The 24441-nt window shown below is 44.3% G+C and overlaps 1 protein-coding gene across 1 annotated transcript in view; it reads left to right on the top strand.

The window, feature by feature from the left end:
* The window catches only part of LOC128685552 (uncharacterized), a 61605-nt gene extending 37554 nt beyond the window's left edge, over positions 1–24051 (top strand). The window contains exons 6-8 of the mRNA XM_070088119.1: positions 10307–10521; positions 10686–10913; positions 23337–24051. Coding sequence (XP_069944220.1) covers positions 10307–10521; positions 10686–10913; positions 23337–23657 — 764 coding nt within the window. The 3' untranslated portion in view covers positions 23658–24051. The remainder of the gene's footprint in view (positions 1–10306; positions 10522–10685; positions 10914–23336) is intronic.
* The last annotated feature ends 390 nt before the right edge of the window (positions 24052–24441 follow it).

Below are 24441 nucleotides of genomic sequence, written 5' to 3'. Positions count from 1 at the left end.
ACATGATGCTACGAGGCCTGACACCTCGCTACATGATGCTACGAGGCCTGACACCTCGCTACATGATGCTACGTAGCCTGACACCTCGCTACATGATGCTACGAGGCCTGACACCTCCCTACATGATGCTACGAGGCCTGACACCTCGCTACATGATGCTACGAGGCCTGACACCTCACTACATGATGCTACGTAGCCTGACACCTCACTACATGATGCTACGTAGCCTGGCACCTCACTACATGATGCTACGTAGCCTGACACCTCGCTACATGATGCTACGTAGCCTGACACCTCGCTACATGATGCTACGAAGCCTGAAACCTCCCTACATGATGCTACGTAGCCTGACACCTCGCTACATGATGCTACGTAGCCTGACACCTCGCTACATGATGCTACGTAGCCTGACATCTCACTACATGATGCTACGAGGCCTGACATCTCACTACATGATGCTACGAGGCCTGACACCTCGCTACATGATGCTACGAGGCCTGACACCTCGCTACATAATGCTACGTAGCCTGACACCTCGCTACATGATGCTACGAGGCCTGACACCTCGCTACATGATGCTACTAGGCCTGGCACCTCACTACATGATGCTACGAGGCCTGACACCTCGCTACATGATGCTACGTAGCCTGACACCTCGCTACATGATGCTACGTAGCCTGGCACCTCGCTACATGATGCTACGAGGCCTGACACCTCGCTACATGATGCTACGAGGCCTGACACCTCGCTACATGATGCTACGAGGCCTGGCACCTCACTACATGATGCTACGAGGCCTGGCACCTCGCTGCATGATGCTACGTGGCCTGACACCTCGCAACATGATGCTGCGAGGCCTGACACCTCGCTACATGATGCTACGTGGCCTGACACCTCGCTACATGATGCTACGTGGCCTAACACCTCGCTACATGATGCTACGAGGCCTGACACCTCACTACATGATGCTACGAGGCCTGACACCTCGCTACATGATGCTACGAGGCCTGGCACCTCACTACATGATGCTACGAGGCCTGACACCTCGCTACATGATGCTACGAGGCCTGGCACCTCACTACATGATGCTACGTGGCCTAACACCTCGCTACATGATGCTACGAGGCCTGGCACCTCGCTACATGATGCTACGTGGCCTGACACCTCGCAACATGATGCTACGAGGCCTGGCACCTCAGTACATGATGCTACGTGGCCTGGCACCTCACTACATAATACTACGAGGCCTGACACCTCACTACATGATGCTACGTGGCCTGACACCTCGCAACATGATGCTACGTGGCCTAACACCTCGCTACATGATGCTACGAGGCCTGGCACCTCGCTACATGATGCTACGTGGCCTGACACCTCACTACACGATGCTACGAGGCCTGACACCTCGCTACATGATGCTACGTGTCCTGGCATCTCACTACATGATGCTACGTGGCCTGACACCTCGCTACATAATGCTATGAGGCCTGACACCTCGCTACATGATGCTACGTAGCCTGACACCTCACTACATGATGTTACGTAGCCTGACACCTCACTACATGATGCTACGTGGCCTGACACCGCGCAACATGATGTTATGTGTGGCCTAACCCCTCGCTACATGATGCTACGAGGCCTGGCACCTCGCTACATGATGCTACGTGGCCTGACACCTCGCAACATGATGCTGCGAGGCCTGGCACCTCACTACATGATGCTACGTGGCCTGGCACCTCACTACATGATGCTACGAGGCCTGACACCTCACTACATGATGCTACGTGGCCTGACACCTCGCAACATGATGCTACGTGGCCTAACACCTCGCTACATGATGCTACGAGGCCTGGCACCTCGCTACATGATGCTACGTGGCCTGACACCTCACTACATGATGCTACGAGGCCTGACACCTCGCTACATGATGCTACGTGGCCTGGCATCTCACTACATGATGCTACGTGGCCTGACACCTCGCTACATAATGCTATGAGGCCTGACACCTCGCTACATGATGCTACGTAGCCTGACACCTCACTACATGATGTTACGTAGCCTGACACCTCACTACATGATGCTACGTGGCCTGACACAGCGCAACATGATGTTATGTGTGGCCTAACCCCTCGCTACATGATGCTACGAGGCCTGGCACCTCGCTACATGGTGCTACGTGGCCTGGCACCTCACTACATGATGCTACGTAGCCTGACACATCGCTACATGATGCTACGAAGCCTGAAACCTTCCTACATGATGCTATGTAGCCTGACACCTCGCTACATGATGCTACGTAGCCTGACACCTCGCTACATGATGCTACGTAGCCTGACACCTCGCTACATGATGCTACGTGGCCTGACACCTCGCAACATGATGCTACGTGGCCTAACACCTCGCTACATGATGCTTCGAGGCCTGGCACCTCACTACATGATGCTACGTAGCCTGACATCTCGCTACATGATGCTACGTAGCCTGACATCTTGCTGGGGTTAATGACGAACTGTGTGTATTATGGCTTGTCAAACCACTAAGAACAGGTATGACCTTATTGTCATCTGTTATCACCTGCCTGTTAATCATCTTTCCAAGCCGTTGAGGTGAGGATCAGTGTGCAGTATGCCAGCTTTTGAAGCTTAGTGTGGATTAGAAGGTGTGTGTGGACCAGCAAGCTTTTCCATGAGGAAATGGTATGTTGATACCGACAAGATGTGAAAAAAGACATTTATATACATGTAGTTCAGTGCATTTATTAAAGGAAACATTTTGCCACTAGTGGTTTCTTCAGAGAAAACTAAGAAAATGCGTATGTATAGTGGCAGGAGTCAGGTGAAGTGTCGTGTGGGTAGAGGTGGTAGTAGTAGTGAAACAAAGGAGGTGAGACGGATGACTAGAGAGGGACCTGTTGACATCATGTAACAGCAGTTTCCAGAATGAGTAATATCCTGTTGATTAGCGATTTTGAGATACTGTAACTAACGGATTTTCGCTCTATAGGGTTACTGACAGCAATCAGTGTAGTTTCTATGCATTTTCTCCGTCTTAAGTCGTCGTCTTTAACCACTTGTTTAGCTTCACTGAATTTCATGAGGTGTCCAACATCGTCCCTATGTTGAACACACGCGTTTTTGCGGTCATTTCTGCAAGCATTTCCGAAGCACTCAGCTTAGGTCTCAAGTTTGGAACTGGCATATGGAAGCCTAAATAAGAGTTAGACACAGTGATCAAAAACCACGACTTCGGTGACACTGAATTTAACAAAGGTTTCATACAAGGACTTATTGCAGCTGCTGTTTCTGAACCTAGTCGTCCAGTCATTCCACGTCGCTACATCAAGGCACTCAAAAACATGGCCACTAATAATGATATTCTCATCACCACAGCGGACAAAGGGGAAGGAGTGGTCATCCTCAACAGTACAGAGTACGTTAGTAAGATGCAAGATTTATTAAACGACGCGAACACATACGCTTCCATTCTCGAGCATACATGGAAGAAAGAAACAGATTCCTTTCTCAGTAAGACCCGCAGCATACTCAGGAAATCAAAAAGGCAAAAAGCTCTTGCGCCTCATCCCTACCAACCCCAAGTCAGCAAGGCTTTATGGTTTACCGAAGACCCACAAACCAAATGTTCATATGAGACCCATTACATTTGGAATTGGCAGCGCCACACACAGCCTGGTAGGAGTTTTGGCGAAATATTTGTCTAAGCTCCTGGGTACAATCAGTCAGGCTCACCTAAAGCATTCGGGTGACCTCCTTAACCGTATCAGAGATCTCGACATGAGTGATAAGAAGCTTGCAAGTTTTGACGTGACTGCCTTATTCACCAATGTTCCAGTTGATCAAGCCATTTATCTTCTTCGCAGGGTGATTAACGATGATACAGAGTTACCTTTACCCCGCCAAGATTTTGTGAGCCTTGTCAAACTTTGTGTTCGTTATAACTGCTTTAGGACAAGAAGTACAAACAACTCTTCGAGCTAGCTATAGGATCCCCCCTTAGCGCAGTTCTTGCCAATTTATATATGGAGAACCTAGAATCCAGACGGATCCTCAGTAACATCCATAGTTCAGGTATATGGATGTGGTACGTTGACAATATTTTAGTCATTGTACCCAAAAATCTAGACGTACGTGGCATCCTCAACACCATCAACACTCTGGAACCTACTATTAAATTTACGAAAGAGGAGAAGGACAACCAATTACCTTTTCTCGACATTCTCCTACGCACTGGTGAAAGCAGACTTTCTTTTAAAGTCTACCGGAAACCTACCTACAAGAACGATCTTCTACATTTCTTCTCTCACTATGACACCAGAACTAAAAGAGGGGTAGTTATTGGCTTCTTTCTGAGAGCCTACAGAATTTCCAGTCCACAGTTCCTCGAAGAATGCACATACATCAACTCTTTTAGTTCATTACACTTTCCCCTACACTTCATACGTGACTGCAGGAAACGTGCGACACGCATTCTCAACAATACCAACACCAATCAAGTTGAAGAAAAACCTCCAAGTTTCATCGTTTTACCGGTCAGCAACGTTACCAATAATGTTTCAAAAATGTTTGACAGATAATTGGCTAAAATATCCACCAGCTCTTCAACTACTATTAGGAACCCGATACAAAAACCCAAGCATGATTCTGGCACAAGTGCAGGAATTTACACTATACCATGTGGGGGGTGTGACAGCATATGTAGGGAAAACAGCTAGATCTCTAGACATTAGGATCACCGAACACAAAAATGCTTGCAGAAACGATGATCGCAAAGACGCGTATGTTCAACATAGGGACGATGTTGGACACCTCAAGAAATTCAGTGAAGCTAAACAAGTGATTAAAGAAGACCAGACCACTTAAGATGGAGAAAATGCATAGAAGCTGCACTAGTTGCTGTCAGTAAGACTACAAAGCAGAAATCCGGTAGTTACAGTATCTCGAAATTGCTAATCATCAGGATATTACCCATTCTGGAAACTGCTGTTACATGATGTCAACAGGTCCCTCTCTAGCCATCCGTCTCCTCTCCATTACTACTACTACTACTACCACCTCTACCCACACGACTCTTCACCTGACTCCTGCCACTATATATACGCGTTTTCTTAGTTTTCTCTGTATTAGGACTGAAGAAGCCACTCGTGGCGAACGTTTCCTTTAATAAATGTCCTGAGCTGTACATAAGTGTCTTTTTCCACAAGCTTTTCCATGCCTGGTAGAAATATCTCGTCTTCATGGTGTTCAGCTTAGCCGAAACTAAGCTAATTATTAAACCAGTTTTAAGGCACCAGCTTAAGCCTTTCGATGCAGGCTTTTTACGGTTACGTCAATGCAGTTGCACCATCCATATGATCCTGCAAATCCTGTGTGGATAAGGCTGGATTTGTGGCTTAGTAAGCCAGCCACTGTGGTGTAGATTAGAAGGCACCAACGAGCCATCCAGCATCACACCATTCAGGCTGCCCGCACTGGAAATAATTTACTTTATGAATCGCTAAACCCATGTGAGTCACTAAGCGCAAGGAGTGGAGGCTTGTTCCTCCATCAGCTAATTAGGCAGCCAGGCTAAGGGATGGATGCACCCCATCCTCCACTGGATGTTCCAAGATGGTTGTTGGTGTAAACATGTCCGGTCCACCAGCCTCGTCTTCACATAACTGTCAGTCTTCTTGACCTCGTAACCACCACTACCTCCACATCATACATAGTTGATGACACTGGGTCAGCATTAGTTAAGTTAGGTTTGAGGACTCAGTGTTGTTATTAGTGCTCAGTAACACTCCTGCAGCACCTTGTGCAGTGCCCTTGTATAGTTAGTAAGCTTGTTGCACTGTATAACCAGTCGTAACGTAGTGAGTCACCTTATCATACATATGGGCTTACCACAAAACATTAAACACTTTATTCAGGTTTATACTGGTGTTTTGTATTTAATGCTATTCTTTTCAAGGTAGTTTACAGTAAGTGAATTACCACCATCCAAATATTCTTCCTTGAAGCCTTTTTATCCACTTCTCCGAGGCTATGGGTCCCTCAATTTACACCAGAGGTGGACCCCATCCTGTATATACATATATATAATATATAAATATATTTACATATATAATATATATATTTATAAATATATATATATTATATATATATATTATATATGAGTGTGAGCAGGGTAATATTTAGTGAAGGGATTCAGGGAAACCGGTTATTTTCATATAGTCGGACTTGAGTCCTGGAAATGGGAAGTACAATGCCTGCACTTTAAAGGAGGGGTTTGAGATATTGGCAGTTTGGAGGGATATGTTGTGTATCTTTATACGTATATGCTTCTAAACTGTTGTATTCTGAGCACCTCTGCAAAAACAGTGATTGTGTGAGTGAGGTGAAAGAGTTGAATGATGATGAAAACATTTTCTTTTTTGGGATTTTCTTTCTTTTTTTGGGTCACCCTGCCTCGGTGGGAGACGGCCGACTTGTTGAAAAAAAAATTATATATATATATATATATATATATATATATATATATATATATATATATATATATATATATATATATATATATATATATATATAATGTAAAATTCGTCAATTATAAGAATTCATTTAAAATTAAGTCCTTTCTAAAATTTTCTCCTATACGTTTATAGATATATATTTTTTTTTCATTTATGATAATATAAAAGTTAATGATAACCTTATTATAAGAAGCTCAATTTAATTTAGCCTAGTGATGGACACGATGCAACCCCAGCAATTTACATTATCACCTTACTCAGCCTTCTACACAAGGCCTTTCTCATCAGCGTTCCAATCCTTCACTCCTGCATTACACTGCGGCCCGCATCTACTTGAACAAATATTATGTGTATCTCTCGCCTCGACCATTATCTGGTTTCTTTCTCCCTCCCTCCTCTCTTTTCAAGTGATTTTAATGCTCATCATTTTCTCTGAGAAGGGTCTCACTGTGACTCTCGTGTCGATCAGTTAGAGGCTTTTCTCACTCAGATTCTTGCATAGAACTCTATTCATGCCTCTTCGAATGCCCTTGACTTAATCTGGTCTGTGCTCCCAGATTTACATGACAACAACGATCATTTTTCTATCCTCCTTACTTACCATACAAATTCTCGCTCTCCTCGTAGCCCATGTTGGCAGTTTGAACGGGCAACTGGGCCCTTTACTTGCGTCGAACCTTTGTTATGAGGAGCCTTCTCCTTGTCCTCCCATGAGCTGTTACACTTATTTAAAACCTCTGTCTTAAATGCAGCTTCAATCCCTCAAACCTCAAGTAGGCACTCTCGGAAATACGTACCTTGATGATCTCCTGCTTGTGCTTGTGCAATGCGTTTGATGCATCTTGTGTGGGGCCGATGTCATTACAATAGAACCACAGAGCGTCTCCTTGATTTTAAGCGAGTGAGGGCGGTTGCCTGACGTGTAATCCGTGAAGCAAAACGCACTTGTTGGCAGGATTATGTTTCTACCGTCACTTCCACTTCCTCTGAGTGCACTTTGAAAAAGGTACAGAAACTGAGTGGCAGGTAGTTTCCAGACGCAGCTGCCGTTCTTGGGGTTGCTGATGTCAGCATTGCAGACTCTGCTGAAGTTGCCACAGCGATTGAAAATCATCTTGTACTTATATGTCAGTGGCTCCATCTGTGTCCCTTGTCTCTTTCCTCCAAATATGCCAGAGAGTTAACATCTTTAGATTTTTCTTCTGGTATAAAAACAAATCTTATGTGTTTTTTAAGCTTAAAGAAATTCCGCCTGTCGATCGTAGGCTCCAACGTTTACATCCGACGGCTCTTGTAGTCCCTTTAATCTTACTTCGTCGCAGGATGCGACTCACACCAGTCAACTAACACCCTGGTACTTATGCCTTAATACTTGTGTACACCACTGCGTGTACCTTTTAACATGTGAACAATGTGTTCTTTTTCACTTGTGTACTGCATTGTGTTCTTTATCACCTATGTACTCATTACCAGTAAATACTAAAGTAATCCGGTCTGTACATCAATTTAAGTCTCTTCTCAAAAACCATCTTCTCACCCTAAACTAAATATTAAATAGTCAATACTTAAATTAAGATCTCCCAATTACCTAAATTTTAACACTTCAAAATTTAAATACCCAAAGCTCATACATAACTTTATCCTACATTGTAGTATAAATACCTGCACAAAACTATACTCTCATACACCATACTGCAACATTCTCATACTGTAAACTACTTTCACTAATGCTCAATATTATATTCCAATAATATAACTTAAATATTTACTATTGATATGTTACACAACTTACAAAATACCTTCAAATTGTCCCAATGTAATATCCCCAGATTGTAACTTGAGTTAACTTAATCTCTGATTTAAATAAAAACAGATGTTCAATTTAAACAAACTATGATCAATTTCTCTAGTATTCAGTAGTCTGTAAGCCATTAATTTAGTCTGCCCATAATGCCATGGCAAGACAGTGACTCTCTTTGCACTGCAACTCATTAATGTAACTACAGAATCTCAATGCAAACTTGCAAAGAAATAAAAATTGTATTGTATAAGGAGTTCCTCCTCGTCTGTGGAAAACAGTCGTTCTTCTACCTATACATAAGCCAAATATTTTAGGCAATGATGTTTCTCACTATCGAACCATTGCGGTTTGCAAGTTGCTGGAACTTCTAGTAAACAAAAGTTTAGTGTAGTATTTGGAGTCACAGAAATCTTTCCACTCGTCAATTTGGTTTATGTAAGGGCCAATCCACTATTGACCCCTTATTCTGTTTAGATGCTTATGTTCGTAATGCCTTTCCTAGTAACCATTCTTGAAAAATCTTATGCCACTACTTGGCCCAGTCTCATTGTCTGAGAGACATTTCCATGTCCAGGTTAATACTGTGCTTTCCCCTGACTATCCAGGCTGAAGGTTTCCTTAGCACCACTCATTTTCTACTTGCTATTAATGATCTTGTCTCGGTTCTTCCATCTAATATTTGGTCTTCACTTTGTCAATGTTATAGCAGACGCAGGCGTTGATTGTCACCTAGTAACAGCCTCTCTCCAGAATGTTATCGATCGTGTTTCCAATTGGGCCACAACTCGTGAGTTTAAATTTTCTGGCACTAAAAACCACATTACTTTTCCTAGATGTTCTATTATCTCCATTGCTCCATAATACTTGCATGGTTCCAATATCCCTGAACGTGATACAATCAGATTTCTCAGACTTTTGTTTGACCGCAGGCTGTCCTGGAAACCTCACATTACCTTCCTGAAAGTAACTTGCCATAGCTGGCCGAACCTTCTTAAAACCCTCGCTCATCTTTCGTGGGGGGTGACTCGTCGAACTCTCCTTCAACTTCATTCTGCCCTAATCCTATTGAAACTAGATTATGGCGACCAACAACTTTGTCTAAACTTGAACCAATTCATCATCAGGGGTTACATTTGTGTCTTGGTACTTGTCGTTACTCCTATGTTGAGAACCTGTATGCTGAGGGGAATGTTCCATCTTTGCACGATCTACGTGATGCCCAATGTCTCCGATATTTTGTCCTCTCTCATGACCTCCACTATCCTCCTACATACAGGATGGTAACAGACATTAGTAGGGTCCTTTATTTGCTCGCCGCCCCCTGCTTACTCTGATGGTTTTAAATCCTCTGACGGTGTCGAGTTGGCGGAAGTGTTTATGGACAGTGTTGTAAGAGGTCATTTATTGGACCCGGCTAATATTTTCATAACTGAGCAATAGGCATGTCTCATCGCTGCTATACATAGTGCATCTCTGCCTACCTCAACATTCATACTACTTTTAGACTCCTTTAGTTTTTTTTCAGGCTATCAATAAGTCTGATTCTCCTCGTTCCCCCGATCGTCGTATACAACTTTGGTTGCGCCACATTTCTAGTAGAAACAGACATCGCTTGCTGCTAGGTCCCTGGTCATGTGAATATTTAGGGCCACCAGCCGGCGGACTCTGATGCGCGGTCAGTTGTACATGACCTCCACGTTTCACACGGGGGTACTGCATTCTCAGACAATTTTGCTGCAATTCTAGACAACTTCGCAGTCGTTGGCAACAACAATGGTCTGAGGTGATTCATAAGAAGTTATATTCTAACGAACTTTGTTTAGGTTTCTGCTCTTGTTATCATCAAAGACGTTCTCAAGTTAGGAACTACAAGCTTAGAGAAACTTAGAAGATACTACTGTTGATATAACCTGTTCCTCCTGAAGGACGTTGCTAACTCTCATGAACAGTTATATAGGGTCTGCTTGTGTCTTCCACAGTGGATCTGTTCTCAGGCGAGGAGAACTCTCTCTTCTTCTCCAGGAAGTACAGCACCCCTTTCATATGTGATTTTAACCTGGTGTTGTACCCGTTTGATGTTCAGTACTGTGACATGCGCCTCCAGATAATCTCAGGCACCAAAGACTACATCACTTTCGACAAGGTGGCCTCCTTCGCTGCGTACTACGGCAGTGCCTGGCTGCTGGAGTACCAGGTCAGGATGTACAGTACACACATTTATATACAAATGGATTAGTAGGTACTTTTGTAATAATCGTTATAAAATGTTTATTGTTTCCCTTTCATATAAAAAAATAAATTTTCGAGCTCAAGAATCGCAACATCAAATTTTTTAAGTTTATTCTCCACATTCTGCAGATTCGGCAACCTAAGATCATTTTTGACAACAATAACGAGTTCAGCGAAATGAAAGTTCGGATCCCACTACAGCGACTCTCAGGTTATGCTGTCCTTAACATCTACATTCCCTCTACCATTCTCCTGGTGATCTGCTACATCACACTCTTCCTTCGCCCGCACTTCCTTGAGGCTCGCGTTATGACCACACTCACCTCCTTGCTGGTCTTGGCCACTTTGTTTACACAGGTGAGACACAGCGACAGTCACAGTCAAACTTAGCATCACACACAATTTACAATATTGATAAAATTCAGTATTTCCTTATTAAATTTAGCAAGTATGTATATGAATTTTAACTTTTCATAATGTGCTGTCATCATAATTTTTAAATGAATCTCCTCTCAAGGAAGGTTCCTTGATGTTGGTGAGGGGCTCTTGATTTAGGGAATTGGATCTGTGCTCCAGTTCCCCGAATTAAGCCTGAATGCCTTCCACATCCCTCCCCCCAGGCGCTGTATAATCCTCCGGGTTTAGCGCTTCCCCTTGATAATAATAATAATTTAAATGACTCTGTTATTTTCTGTAGTTTGTCTCAGAGAAAAAAAATGATTCATGTTTAGGTATCCCTGAGGGTGACCTTAAGAAGTGGCTGCCTTAAGGGGCACATCAGTTCCCTTGTCTTCTAATAACATGTTATTTTTCTCCTATAATCTACCTTATCCATAATTAGTAATTGTAGACAAGGTAGATTATAAGGGAAAAATAAACATGATATTAGGAGACAGGGAAACTCTTAACGTTCTCTTTTATTTTTCTTCCTCCAACTTCTCGTTTTCATTTTGCTCATAACTCGAGAACACCTCGCATAAGCGTCTTTAAAATTCTAACACCTGTGCACGGTCACTAGGGCCAAATTCTAAGAACAATTGGCAGGTGTAGGTGCCCAATGACCAGAGTTGTTGAACCCATTCCCAGCATCCTGGAACGGCTCAGATAACATTCTAAAACCTTCAGTGGCGTAACTTTATGCGTTGTAAAGAGTTGATTCTAAATTCGACGACGGCGGAGAGTGAAATTCAGGTGTGTAGATGCAGAGTTAACTGTTCTTTTGTCTGTAAAGGAGTGTAAAGTCTTTATACCCGCTAAATCACGTAAATTAATTTAATTTTATTTTCATGAACGGCTTTAACATTATTGGTTGATTCATTTTACGGCCTGGATAGCACCCCTTAATTTTATTTGAGTGTAGACAAATCTGTCTGGTGATGCTGTATAAATAGAGTACAATCATTACTCTGCTGATGTTTAGACAGTACAGTCATTACCCTGATGTTTACCTGGAGTTTACCTGGAGAGAGTTTCGGGGGTCAACGCCCCCGCGGCCCGGTCTGTGACCAGGCCTCCTGGTGGATCAGCCCCTGATCAACCAGGCTGTTGCTGCTGGCTGCACGCAAACCAACGTACGAGCCACAGCCCAGCTGATCAGGAACTGACTTTAGGTGCTTGTCCAGTGCCAGCTTGAAGACTGCCAGGGGTCTGTTGGTAATCCCCCTTATGTGTGCTGGGAGGCAGTTGAACAGTCTCGGGCCCCTGACACTTATTGTATGGTCTCTTAACGTGCTAGTGACACCCCTGCTTTTTATTGGGGGGATGGAGCATCGTCTGCCAAGTCTTTTGCTTTCGTAGTGAGTGATTTTCGTGTGCAAGTTCGGTACTAGTCCCTCTAGGATTTTCCAGGTGTATATAATCATGTATATCTCCCGCCTGCGTTCCAGGGAATACAGGTTTAGAAACCTCAAGCGCTCCCAGTAATTGAGGTGTTTTATCTCCGTTATGCGCGCCGTGAAGGTTCTCTGTACATTTTCTAGGTCAGCAATTTCACCTGCCTTGAAAGGTGCTGTTAGTGTGCAGCAATATTCCAGCCTAGATAGAACAAGTGACCTGAAGAGTGTCATCATGGGCTTGGCCTCCCTAGTTTTGAAGGTTCTCATTATCCATCCTGTCATTTTTCTAGCAGATGCGATTGATACAATGTTATGGTCCTTGAAGGTGAGATCCTCCGACATAATCACTCCCAGGTCTTTGACGTTGGTGTTTCGCTCTATTGATGTGTAGACAAGTACAGTACTTCCTCTGGTGTGTAGACAAGAGGGCAATCATTATTCCGATATAGAGAGTAGAGTACAATAATTATTAATCTTTGTGTGTAGATAGGAAAGCACAGTCATTACCCTGGTGTACACAGGAGAGCACAGTCATTACCCTGGTGTACATAGAGCACAATCATTGCTCTGGTGTACACAGGAGAGCACAGTCATTACCATGGTGTACACCGTAGAGCACAGTCAATACCATGGAGAACACAGGAGAGCAAAGTCATTACCCTGATGTACACAGGAAATCACAATCATTACCCTGGTGTACACAGGAAAGCACAATCATTACCCTAGTGTAAACAGGAGAGCACAATCATTACTCTTGTGTACACAGGAAACACAATCATTACCTTGGTGTACACAAGAAAACACAGTCATTATCCTGGTGTACACAGGAGAGCACAATAATTACCCTGGTGTACACAGGAGAGCACAATCATTACTCTGGTGTGCACAGAGCACAATCATTTCCCTGGTGTACACAGGAAAGCATAATCATTACTCTGGTGTACACAGGATAGCACAATCGTTGCCCTGCTGTACACAGGTCACAATCATTATCCTTGTGTACACAGGAGAGCACAGTCATTACCCTGGTGTACGAAGGAGAGCACAATCATTACCCTGGTGTACACAGGAAAGCACAATCATTACTTTGGTGTACACAGAGCACAATCATTACCCTGGTGTACACAGGAAAGCACAGTCATTACCCTGGTGTACACAGCACAATCATTACTCTGGTGTACACAGGAGAGCACAATCAGTTCCCTGGTGTACACAGGAGAGCACAATCATTACCCTTGGTGTACACAGGAAAGCACAGTCATTACCCTGGTGTACACAGCACAATCATTACTCTGGTGTACACAGGAGAGCACAATCAGTTCCCTGGTGTACACAGGAGAGCACAGTCATTACTCTGGTGAACACAGGAGAGCACAGCCATTACCCTGGTGTACACGGGAGATAAATCATTACCCTGGTGTACACAGGAGACCACAATCATTACCCTGGTGTACACAGGAGAGCACAATCATTACCCTGGTGTACACAGGAAAGCACAATCATTACCCTGGTGTACACAGGAGAGCACAATCATTACCCTGGTGTACACAGGAAAGCACAATCATTACCCTGGTGTACACAGGAGAGCACAATCATTACCCTGGTGTACACAGGAAAGCACAATCATTACCCTTTGTGTACACAGGAAAGCACAATCATTACCCTGGTGTACACAGGAAAGCACAATCATTACCCTTTGTGTACACAGGAAAGCACAATCATTACCCTGGTGTACACAGGAGAGCACAATCATTACCCTGGTGTACACAGGAAAGCACAATCATTACCCTTTGTGTACACAGGAAAGCACAATCATTACCCTGGTGTACACAGGAAAGCACAATCATTACCCTTTGTGTACACAGGAAAGCACAATCATTTCCCTGGTGTACACAGGAGAGCTCAATCATTAATCTGGTGTACACAGCAGAGCACAATCATTACCCTTTGTGTACACAGGAAAGCACAATCATTACTCTGGTGTACACAGGAAAGCACAATCATTACCCTGGTGTACACAGGAAAGCACAATCATTACCCTTTGTGTACACAGGAAAGCACAATCATGACTTTTGTGTCCATAGAGCACAATCATTACTCTGGTGTACACAGGAAAGCACAATCATTACTCTGGTGTACACAGGAAAGCACAATCATTACTCTGGTGTACACAGGAAAGCACAATCATTACTCTGGTGTACACAGGAAAGCACAATCATTACCCTGGTGTACACAGGAAAGCACAATCATTACACTGGTGTACACAAGAGTGCTCAATCATTAATCTGGTGCACACAGGAGAGCACAATCATTACCCTGGTGTACACAGGAAAGCACAATCATTACTCTGGTGTACATAGAGCACAATCATTACTCTGGTGTACACCGGAAAGCACAATCATTAATCTGGTGCACACAGCAGAGCACAATCATTACCCTGGTGTACACAGGAAAGCACAATCATTATCCTGGTGTACACAGGAAAGCACAATCATTACACTGGTGTACACAAGAGAGCTCAATCATTAATCTGGTGTACACAGGAGAGTACAATCATTACCCTGGTGTACACAGGAAAGCACAATCATTACCCTGGTGTACACAGGAGAGCACAATCATTACCCTGGTGTACACAGGAAAGCACAATCATTACCCTTTGTGTACACAGGAAAGCACAATCATTACCCTGGTGTACACAGGAAAGCACAATCATTACCCTTTGTGTACACAGGAAAGCACAATCATTTCCCTGGTGTACACAGGAGAGCTCAATCATTAATCTGGTGTACACAGCAGAGCACAATCATTACCCTTTGTGTACACAGGAAAGCACAATCATTACTCTGGTGTACACAGGAAAGCACAATCATTACCCTGGTGTACACAGGAAAGCACAATCATTACCCTTTGTGTACACAGGAAAGCACAATCATGACTTTTGTGTCCATAGGAGAGCACAATCATTACTCTGGTGTACACAGGAAAGCACAATCATTACTCTGGTGTACACAGGAAAGCACAATCATTACTCTGGTGTACACAGGAAAGCACAATCATTACTCTGGTGTACACAGGAAAGCACAATCATTACTCTGGTGTACACAGGAAAGCACAATCATTACCCTGGTGTACACAGGAAAGCACAATCATTACACTGGTGTACACAAGAGTGCTCAATCATTAATCTGGTGCACACAGGAGAGCACAATCATTACCCTGGTGTACACAGGAAAGCACAATCATTACTCTGGTGTACATAGAGCACAATCATTACTCTGGTGTACACCGGAAAGCACAATCATTAATCTGGTGCACACAGCAGAGCACAATCATTACCCTGGTGTACACAGGAAAGCACAATCATTATCCTGGTGTACACAGGAAAGCACAATCATTACACTGGTGTACACAAGAGAGCTCAATCATTAATCTGGTGTACACAGGAGAGTACAATCATTACCCTGGTGTACACAGGAAAGCTCAATCATTACTCTGGTGTACACCGGAAAGCACAATCATTACCCTTTGTGTACACAGGAAAACACAGTCATTACGCTGGTGTACAAAGGAGAGCAAAATCATTTCCCTTGTGTACACAGGAGAGCACAATGATTACTCTGGTACACACATGAGAGCACAGTCATTACCCTGTTGTACATAGGAGACCACAATCGCTACTCTGGTCTACATAGGAGAGCACAATCACTGTGATGTACACAGGAGAGCCCAATCACTATGATGTACACAGGAGAGCCCAATCACTACTGTGGTGTACACTTCAAACCTCACCATGATCGCTGCTACACACCACAAGATCTACACTACTCGACAAGTCCTTATGACATTATTATTATTATTATTATTGGCCTCTTCAAGGGGGGGGGGGCTCCTTAGCGTGGTGAAGAGGTTCTTGGTTTGAGGAGTTAGACCTCCCTTCCCTATCCCTTCCTCCCCATCCTCCCTTTTTTCCTTTACTCCTCCTCCTCCCCACCCCTCCCTCTTGCCCTTCCTCTTTTTGGCCTTTGGGATTTTTCCCACAGGCACACTAGTTCCTAGGTAGGGGAAAGGGTACCGGGGTCCATATAATTTCGTTGAGGTTCTTGGCGGTGGCGTAGTTTGCCGTGGAATCTGGATCGCCTGGGAATGTCTCGATCCCTCTCCGGTATCCCTGAGGGTGGCTTTGGGTGTCTTTCGGGCGATGGGTGTATCTCTGGTAGCCACCTTTCGGATTCCGGGGGTGGTGGCCGAAGGAGGTATGCTTTGTGGTGGATATCCGGCTGCCCTCTCTTTTGTCCTCTGAGGTAGCTCGGCAGATGTGAGGTTGCTATCCCAGATTGCTGGTTTACTGGCATGAAGGGTAGGGTATGGCACGGCTTCCATGCTGCATCTGCGCTACTTGCAGTGCTGAGGTCCTCTTGGACGCGGATGGAGATTTCTGGCCCTTTCATTCCTCCTAGGAACTGTCCTTCCGCGGTTCCCCCTTTTTTTTATTCTTTTTTTTATTTTTATTTTCTTTTCTTTCTTTTTTTTTTTAAAACAAAAAGAAAGAAGTAACCTAACCATGGAGTTCCCAATCCATGACCTGGCTACCCTCGGGCCCCTTCTTGTTACCGCACCCCGTTCTGACCTCGCCTCGTCTTTTGACTACTCTTCAGACACTCCTAAGGCTCCTGTGCCTCTTGCTGGTGCTGTTTCATCACCCGCTTCAGGTGCTGGGGTTACGACTGACTGCTTCGATTTGTCTGACCTCCGCTCTCCTTTGACTATGCTTCCGGCCTCTCCCTCTATGGTGCGGCAATTTTCGAATAGCCAGCCCGTCCCACGTCAGACCAACTCTGGTCCCACTTCTAAATGCCAATGACAATCTCCTGATAATGTTACTTCGTTACCTTCCCATTCTACTCGGAAAAGACCGACACGTCATGCACTCCCTCTCCACACTCAGTTTCGGACCACACAGTGGACTAAATTCTTTACTTTAAGACTGTCTTCTTCTACTGCCTATCATTCCATCAATAGTATTGGCAAAGCGCTCCTACGCCATGTTGGTAGAGATATTTCTGTTCATGCTCTTAAGAGTGGTACGTGCATCATCACAGTCCAAAATGCTACTCAAGCTCATGATCTTTCTCTTCTTTCACATATCGATACTATTCCTATCACTATCGAGAAACATCATTCCCTCAATTCTTGTAGTGGTACTGTCATTCTGCCCCATACCATAGTCCAACAGAATTTCTAGACGTGTGGCAATGACATTCTCAAACAGCTGGAACTTCAACATCTCCCAATTCTCAAGGTAGACACTTATGTTCTTCCTGCCCGCGGGCAACGTGGCTCGTTTAACTTTTGACAGCCGTGAACTCCCGTCCTCTGTTTATGTAGCAGGACATCGGTTACAAGTTCGAAAGGTGATCCCTACACCACAACAATGTAGAAATTGCTGGCGATTTGGCCACCCAGCGAAATATTGCAGATCTATAGCCGAATGCCCAGTCTGTGGTGCCGATGACCATTCTAATACGTCTTGCAGTCGACCTCCCTCTTGCCTTAATTGTCATGAGGCTCGCCCTTCGTACTCTTGCCATTGCCAGGTCTACTTCAATGAGTGGGATATTCGTTGCCTCAAAGAGGCAGAAGGTCTCCCTTATGCTATGGCAGTTTCTCATCTCCATCGCCAACGGAGACTACCCTGTGTTTCTTATTCTCGTGTTTCAAAACATCCCCCCATCTTCTGCAGCCTCTTCTGCGGTTGCCCCTCCCATAGTCACTCCTGTATCTAATTCTTTTGCTGTCCTGGGCTCAGACGCCCCTAAATCAACACCTCTGTCTGTTCTCACTTCTTCGTGTTCTCCCTCACAAACCCTGGTATCGACAAGATCTCATACAACACCTCCTCCCAGTCGTCTCTCTACTTCTCAGAAGCCCAAAAAATCTCCTTTAACCCCTCCTTCCCTTCATCCACCTCCACATTTTACCTTCCCAGTCTCTGTACCTGGGTTTTCCCCTTTCACTGGCTTTGTTACAAGTGTGGAGGTTCATCCTCCTCCTCGTACTGTACCTTCCTCCCCTGTCCCCTCCCAAGTTTCTTCCTCTTCTGCCATCTCCCAGGTTTCTGCCTCTTCTGTCCCCTCCCACACTTCTCCAGTTCCCTCCACCCTTTCGCCCCCCCCTTACCTTGGTACAGTCCATTACAGTTCTGAACTTTACTCAAACTCCTCCTCCTTCCATCTCCAATATTGTCTTCCATAAGACGTCTCTGAACTCTGAAACACTTGAAGCAATCTCTGAATATATTGCAGAAACCAAACCATCAATGGACACTGATCCACCCTCTGTTCCTTCTCTTTCCTCTTCTCCATTTGCACAACTCCTTTCTTCACAGCGCACCGTTTCTTTGCTGCTTGAACGTTTTCCACTGCCACTGCATGTGGACTTTTCTAACTCCTCTAGTCCGTAATTACCCTTACCTGCGGATTTCTAGCATCTTTATCGTTGCCAATCATGGCCTATTTACAGTGGATTATACGCGGCCTCAGGGGTAATCGGGGTGAGCTTCAGACGTTGCTCTCCCAATTTTCCCCTGTTGGTGTTTGCTTACAAGAACCAAAATTACACTCTGCTTTGATCTATCCCCTCTCAGGCTATAATTTATTGTATTCTTCGGATCCTTTTCCTGATGGGACCTTTAATAAAAGTGCCCTTCTTCTACGCACTGATATTCCGTACCATCAGCTATTTGTTCGTGCTTCGCTGCATTACACAGCAGCCTGTATCCACCTGCATAGGTGGTATACACATTGCTCTTTGTATCTCTCTCCTTCTCGAGAATTATCTATCCCGGATATTGCCTTTCTTGTTTCGTCATTACCGCCACCACTTCTGTTACTTGGCGATTTCAATGCCCATCATTTCCTCTGGTGGGGTCTCACTGTGATTCCCGTTGCATTCAGTTAGAGGCTTTTCTTGCTTCCCACCCACTCCATGTTTTAAATACAGGTACTCACACCCATTTTGATCCTCGTACTCATACTCTCTCTTGCATCGATCTCTCAGTCTGCTCTTCCTCCGCCGCACTAGACTTCACCTGGTCTGTTCTCCCGGATTTACATGACAGCGATAATTTTCCAATCATTCTTACTTCCCCTTCATATTCACCACCTCTTCGTAACCCACGCTGGCAATTTGATCAGGCAAATTGGGACCTTTACTCACAACTAACTGTTTTTAGTGAGGTTCCTTCTTCGTCCTCCATTGATGAGCTTTTACACCTCTTCTCGTCCTCAGTTTTAACCACAGCTGCTCATTCTATACCCCAAACCTCGGGCAGGCATTCTCAGAAATGCGTGCCTTGGTGGTCTCCTGCTTGTGCTCGTGCAGTACGTTTGAAACACGCTGCGTGGGGCAGGTACCGGTACAATAGAACCACTGAGAGACTTCTTGATTTTAAGCAGAAGCGTGTGATTGCTCGCCGTGTTATCCGTGATGCTAAACGCACTTGCTGGCGAGATTGTCTCCACCATCACCTCTGCTTCCTCTATGAGTACAGTACGGAAACTGAGTGGTAAATATTCTCCTGACCCGGCTCCTGTTCTGCGGGTTGCAGGATCCCCTCAAGGAAGGTTCCTTGATGTTGGTGAGGGGCTCTTGATTTAGGGAATTGGATCCGTGCTCCAGTTCCCCGAATTAAGCCTGAATGCCTTCCACATCCCCCCCCTAGGCGCTGTATAATCCTCCGGGTTTAGCGCTTCCCCCTTGATTATAATAATAATCTGCGGGTTGCCAGTGTTGATATAGCAAACCCTCTAGATGTTGCCATTGAAATTGACAGTCATCTGGTCCGTATTTCTCTGGGGCTCCATCTATGCCCCTCGTTTCTTTCCTCAAAATCTGCCAGAGAGTTAGCACCAGTTGGACTTTTCTTCTCTGAGAAGAACAGTATAACGTGCCTTTTACACTTCAGGAACTGGAGGCAACACTCCCAGCTTGCCGATCATCGACAGCTGGGCCCGACGACATTCATATTCATATGTTACTACATTTTCATCAGTCAGCTCTTGCAGTCCTCTTACGCCTTTTCAATCTTATTTGGTCACAAGGAGCTCTTCCACAGCTGTGGAAATCTGCCATTGTTCTCCCTTTCCACAAACCGGGTACTACGGGACATGAAGCCTCCCACTATCGTCCCATCGTTACCAGTGCAGTTTGTAAAGTGATGGAACATCTGGTAAATAGACGTTTAATGTGGTATTTAGAGACACACAACAGTCTCTCCACTCGTCAATATGGCTTTCGTAAGGGACGTTCTACCATAGACCCCTTACTATGCTTGGATACGTATGTTCGTAATGCCATTGCAAATAACCACTCAGTTATTGCCATATTTTTTGACCTTGAGAAGGCATATGACACAACTTGGAGGTATAATATTTTTGGCCCAAACCCACTCCTTAGGCCTTCGAGGCAATCTACCATCTTTCTTTAAGAACTTTTTAACTGACAGACATTTCCGTGTTCGAGTTAATAATGTGCTCTTCACGGACTTTGTCCAAGCTGAAGGTGTCCCTCAGGGATGTGTTCTGAGCACAACACTTTCTCCTTGCTATAAATGACTTGGCCTCTGTTCTTCTGTCTAATATTTGGTCATCACTCTGTAGATGACTTCGCTATTGCTTGTGCAGGCGCTGTCACCTCATTACAGTTTCTCTCCAGCATGCGGTTGACTGTGTTTCCAATTGGGCCACCATGCATGGGTTTAAATTTTCCAGTACCAAAACTCGCCAAATTACTTTCACTAGACGCTCTGTCAACTCCAATTATCCTTTGTACCTCTATGGCTCCCGTATCGCTGAACATGATACAGTCAGGTTTCTAGGCCTTCTCTTTGACCGTATGTTATCCTGGAAACCCCACATTACCTCTCTGAAGGCAACTTATCACAGCCGGCTGAACCTTCTTAAAACCCTTGCTCATCTTTCATTGGGAGCTGATCGTCGAACTCTGCTTCGCCTACATTCAGCCCTCATTTTATCGAAACTCGATTATGGTGACCAGATCCATTCAGCGGCCTCTCCTGCTACTCTCTAGCCTAATCCCATTCATCACCAAGGATTATGTTTATGCCTTGGTGCTTTTCGCTCTTCCCCTGTTGAGAGCCTCTATGCAGAAGTGAATGTTCCATCCTTGTCTGATCGCCGTGATGCCCATTGCCTTCGCTGCTATGTACGCTCTCACGATCTCCGCAATCCTTCCATTTATAGAATGGTCACTGATATTAGTAGACATTCTTTATTTGTTTGCCGCCCTTGTTTGCTCCGTTCCTTCTCTCTTCGCCTACATTCGCTCTTGTCTTCCCTTCAGTTACCACCTTTACATGTTCATGTAGTATCTCACTTTTCCCTACCCCACTGGGAAGTTCCAACTGTTCGGGTCTGTTCTTTCTCACTCCCTTGCTCGAAAGCCCAAGCCCAACTGCCTACGGTGGCTTCCCGCTCTCTTTTTCTTGACCACTTCCACTCTCATTCTCATGCCATCGCCGTGTACACAGATGGCTCTAAATCTTCTGACGGAGTCGGATTTACAGCAGTGTTTCCGGACAGCGTCGTGCGGGGGCATTTACTATCTTCGGCTAGCACTTTTACTGCTGAATTGTATGCCATTCTTGCGGCACTTATTCGTATCGCATCTATGCCTGTGTCATCATTTGTGATTGTCTCAGACTCCCTCAGTGCTTTACAGGCTATAAGGAAATTTGATACACCTCACTCCCTAGTTCTCCGTATCCAACTTTGGCTATGCTGTATCTCTACCAAGCATAAAGATGTTGTTTTTTGTTGGGTCCCTGGTCATGTTGATGTACAGGGCAATGAACAGGCAGACACTGCTGTGTGGTCAGCAGTACATGACCTACCAATTTCATGTAGAGGTGTTCCATTTCCGGACTATTTTGCTGTAATAGCTACCCACCTTCACACCCGTTGGCAACAACGTTGGTCAACTCTACTCGGTAACAAACTTCATTCTATTAAACTGAACATAGGTTGCTGGCCGTCTTCTTGTCATCAGTGCCGAGGTTGGGAGACTACTCTCTCCCATCTTCACATTGGCCACACTCGTCTTACTCATGGGTATCTCATGGAGAGGCGCCCTGTTCCTCTCTGTGAGCAGTGTCAAGTTCCAGTATCGACTAGCCACATTCTGTTAGACTGCCCTCTCTATCAACGAGCACGCAGAATTTACCTCCAACGTCGCCTCCGCTCTACTACTCTCTCTTTACCTTCCCTTCTTGCTGATGGACCCTCCTTTAATCCTGACTCTCTCATTGACTTCTTGACAACGACTGATTTACTCCACAAACTCTGATGATGATACCTTTCGCACTCCCCTCAGCCCTTTCTATATTAATCTCTTGCTACCCTCTACCCTTTCACCATCCACTGCCCCGCTGTTCTCCGTAACCTATTACTCATCCATCTCCCTTTTGCCACCTGATACCCTCGCTTCCTTCCTGCCCTGCAGCGCTGTATAGCCCTTGTGGTTTAGCGCTTCTTTTTGATTGCAATAATTATTATTATAATCAAGGGGAAGCGCTAAACCCGTAGGATTATACAGCACCTGAGGGGGGATGTGGAAGGTATTCAGGTTTAATTCAAGGAACTGGAAAACAGATCCAATTCCTTAGATCAAGAGCCCCTCACCAGCATCAAGGAACCTTCCTTGAGGGGTGTGCTTATGACAACATAGTTCACCTGGCTGTTGTTGCACAATACTGGACTGACGTAATGCCTCATATTTTCTATTTACTGCTAGAATGTACCTAATCATACAAGTTATTTTTACTGTTTTTTGTACTTTTTTTCCTATTTTGCTGTTGAGCTCTTCGCTCATTGCATCCTTTTGCATATTTCTATTTTGTTATAATTAACCGTGACTGTGTCATCGTAAGGCATCAGCGACGCTGCCCAAGACATCATACTTCAAGATGGTCGACGTGTGGATCCTCTTCTGCATTGTAATGAGCTTTATAATAATTATCTTCCACACCATTATTGACAAACTGGTGGACGACACAGCCTCTGCTCTCCCACCACTGACCAAGGTATCACCTGCTGCTGCTGCTGCTGTCGACGGCCGGCCACCCAACACCACCTCCAGGAGCCACCGTAACTTCAACACTGCCAGGGGCTTCATTCTGTTCTCTAGGTCCAGCCTTGTGGCTATTTTTGCAGTCTTCAACTTTATCTATTGGTCTTACATATTTGGCTGAGCTACAGCTCTTGTTCCAGATGATTATTTTAGTTAAGATCGACAAAGTTATTTTCCTTGTAAATTCCTATTGAAAATACTAATTGAAATTAACTTTGAGTGTAATATAACATTAACTTTGAGTGTAATATAACATTAACTTTGAGTGTAATATAACATTAACTTTGAGTGTAATATAACATTAACTTTGAGTGTAATATAACATTAACTTTGAGTGTAATATAACATGTATACTGAGAGACATAAACCTCTCGATGAATGTCTTAATTTTATTGGCTGTGTATTTAATTTCACGAATCAACTTCAAGTCTATTTAAGACGTCACTGTCTATTGCTCTTTGAAGATTTAAACTTTTATCGTGATTTTACTTTATATTATTTCATAAAAAAATATTCCTTACGACAATTTAAACCTTCATTTTCCTTCCCTGGCGAACAACTTAATCGCTCATCATTTGACGGCAGAATCTTCGCCCAGCACCTGATGCTACTACTCTTCAACACTTAGGTTTTGTGTTCATCTTCATGATTGTCTCTTGTAGCTCAAATATTGTAATAATACTACGACTTGTTTCAACTTTTTTTTTTTAAATCTCTTGTTGGTTTATTCATACACTACTTTATATTATACAGAAAAAGTATGGAACATTAGTGAATAATGATTCGTGTAAGAATATTCATAAATTATTAATGACTGATATCTTGTGATAACAGTAATATGGTTTAAGAGAATTTAGTGAAGGCAGACTTGTGTTTCTATTGAATTTAATCCACCAGGAATTTAA

The sequence above is a fragment of the Cherax quadricarinatus genome, chromosome 23 (assembly GCF_038502225.1).
Source record: "Cherax quadricarinatus isolate ZL_2023a chromosome 23, ASM3850222v1, whole genome shotgun sequence".
In the NCBI taxonomy this organism is placed as follows: domain Eukaryota; kingdom Metazoa; phylum Arthropoda; class Malacostraca; order Decapoda; family Parastacidae; genus Cherax; species Cherax quadricarinatus.
The sequence above is the reverse complement of the archived record's forward strand: the minus strand, read 5'-3'. Positions and strand labels throughout refer to the sequence as shown.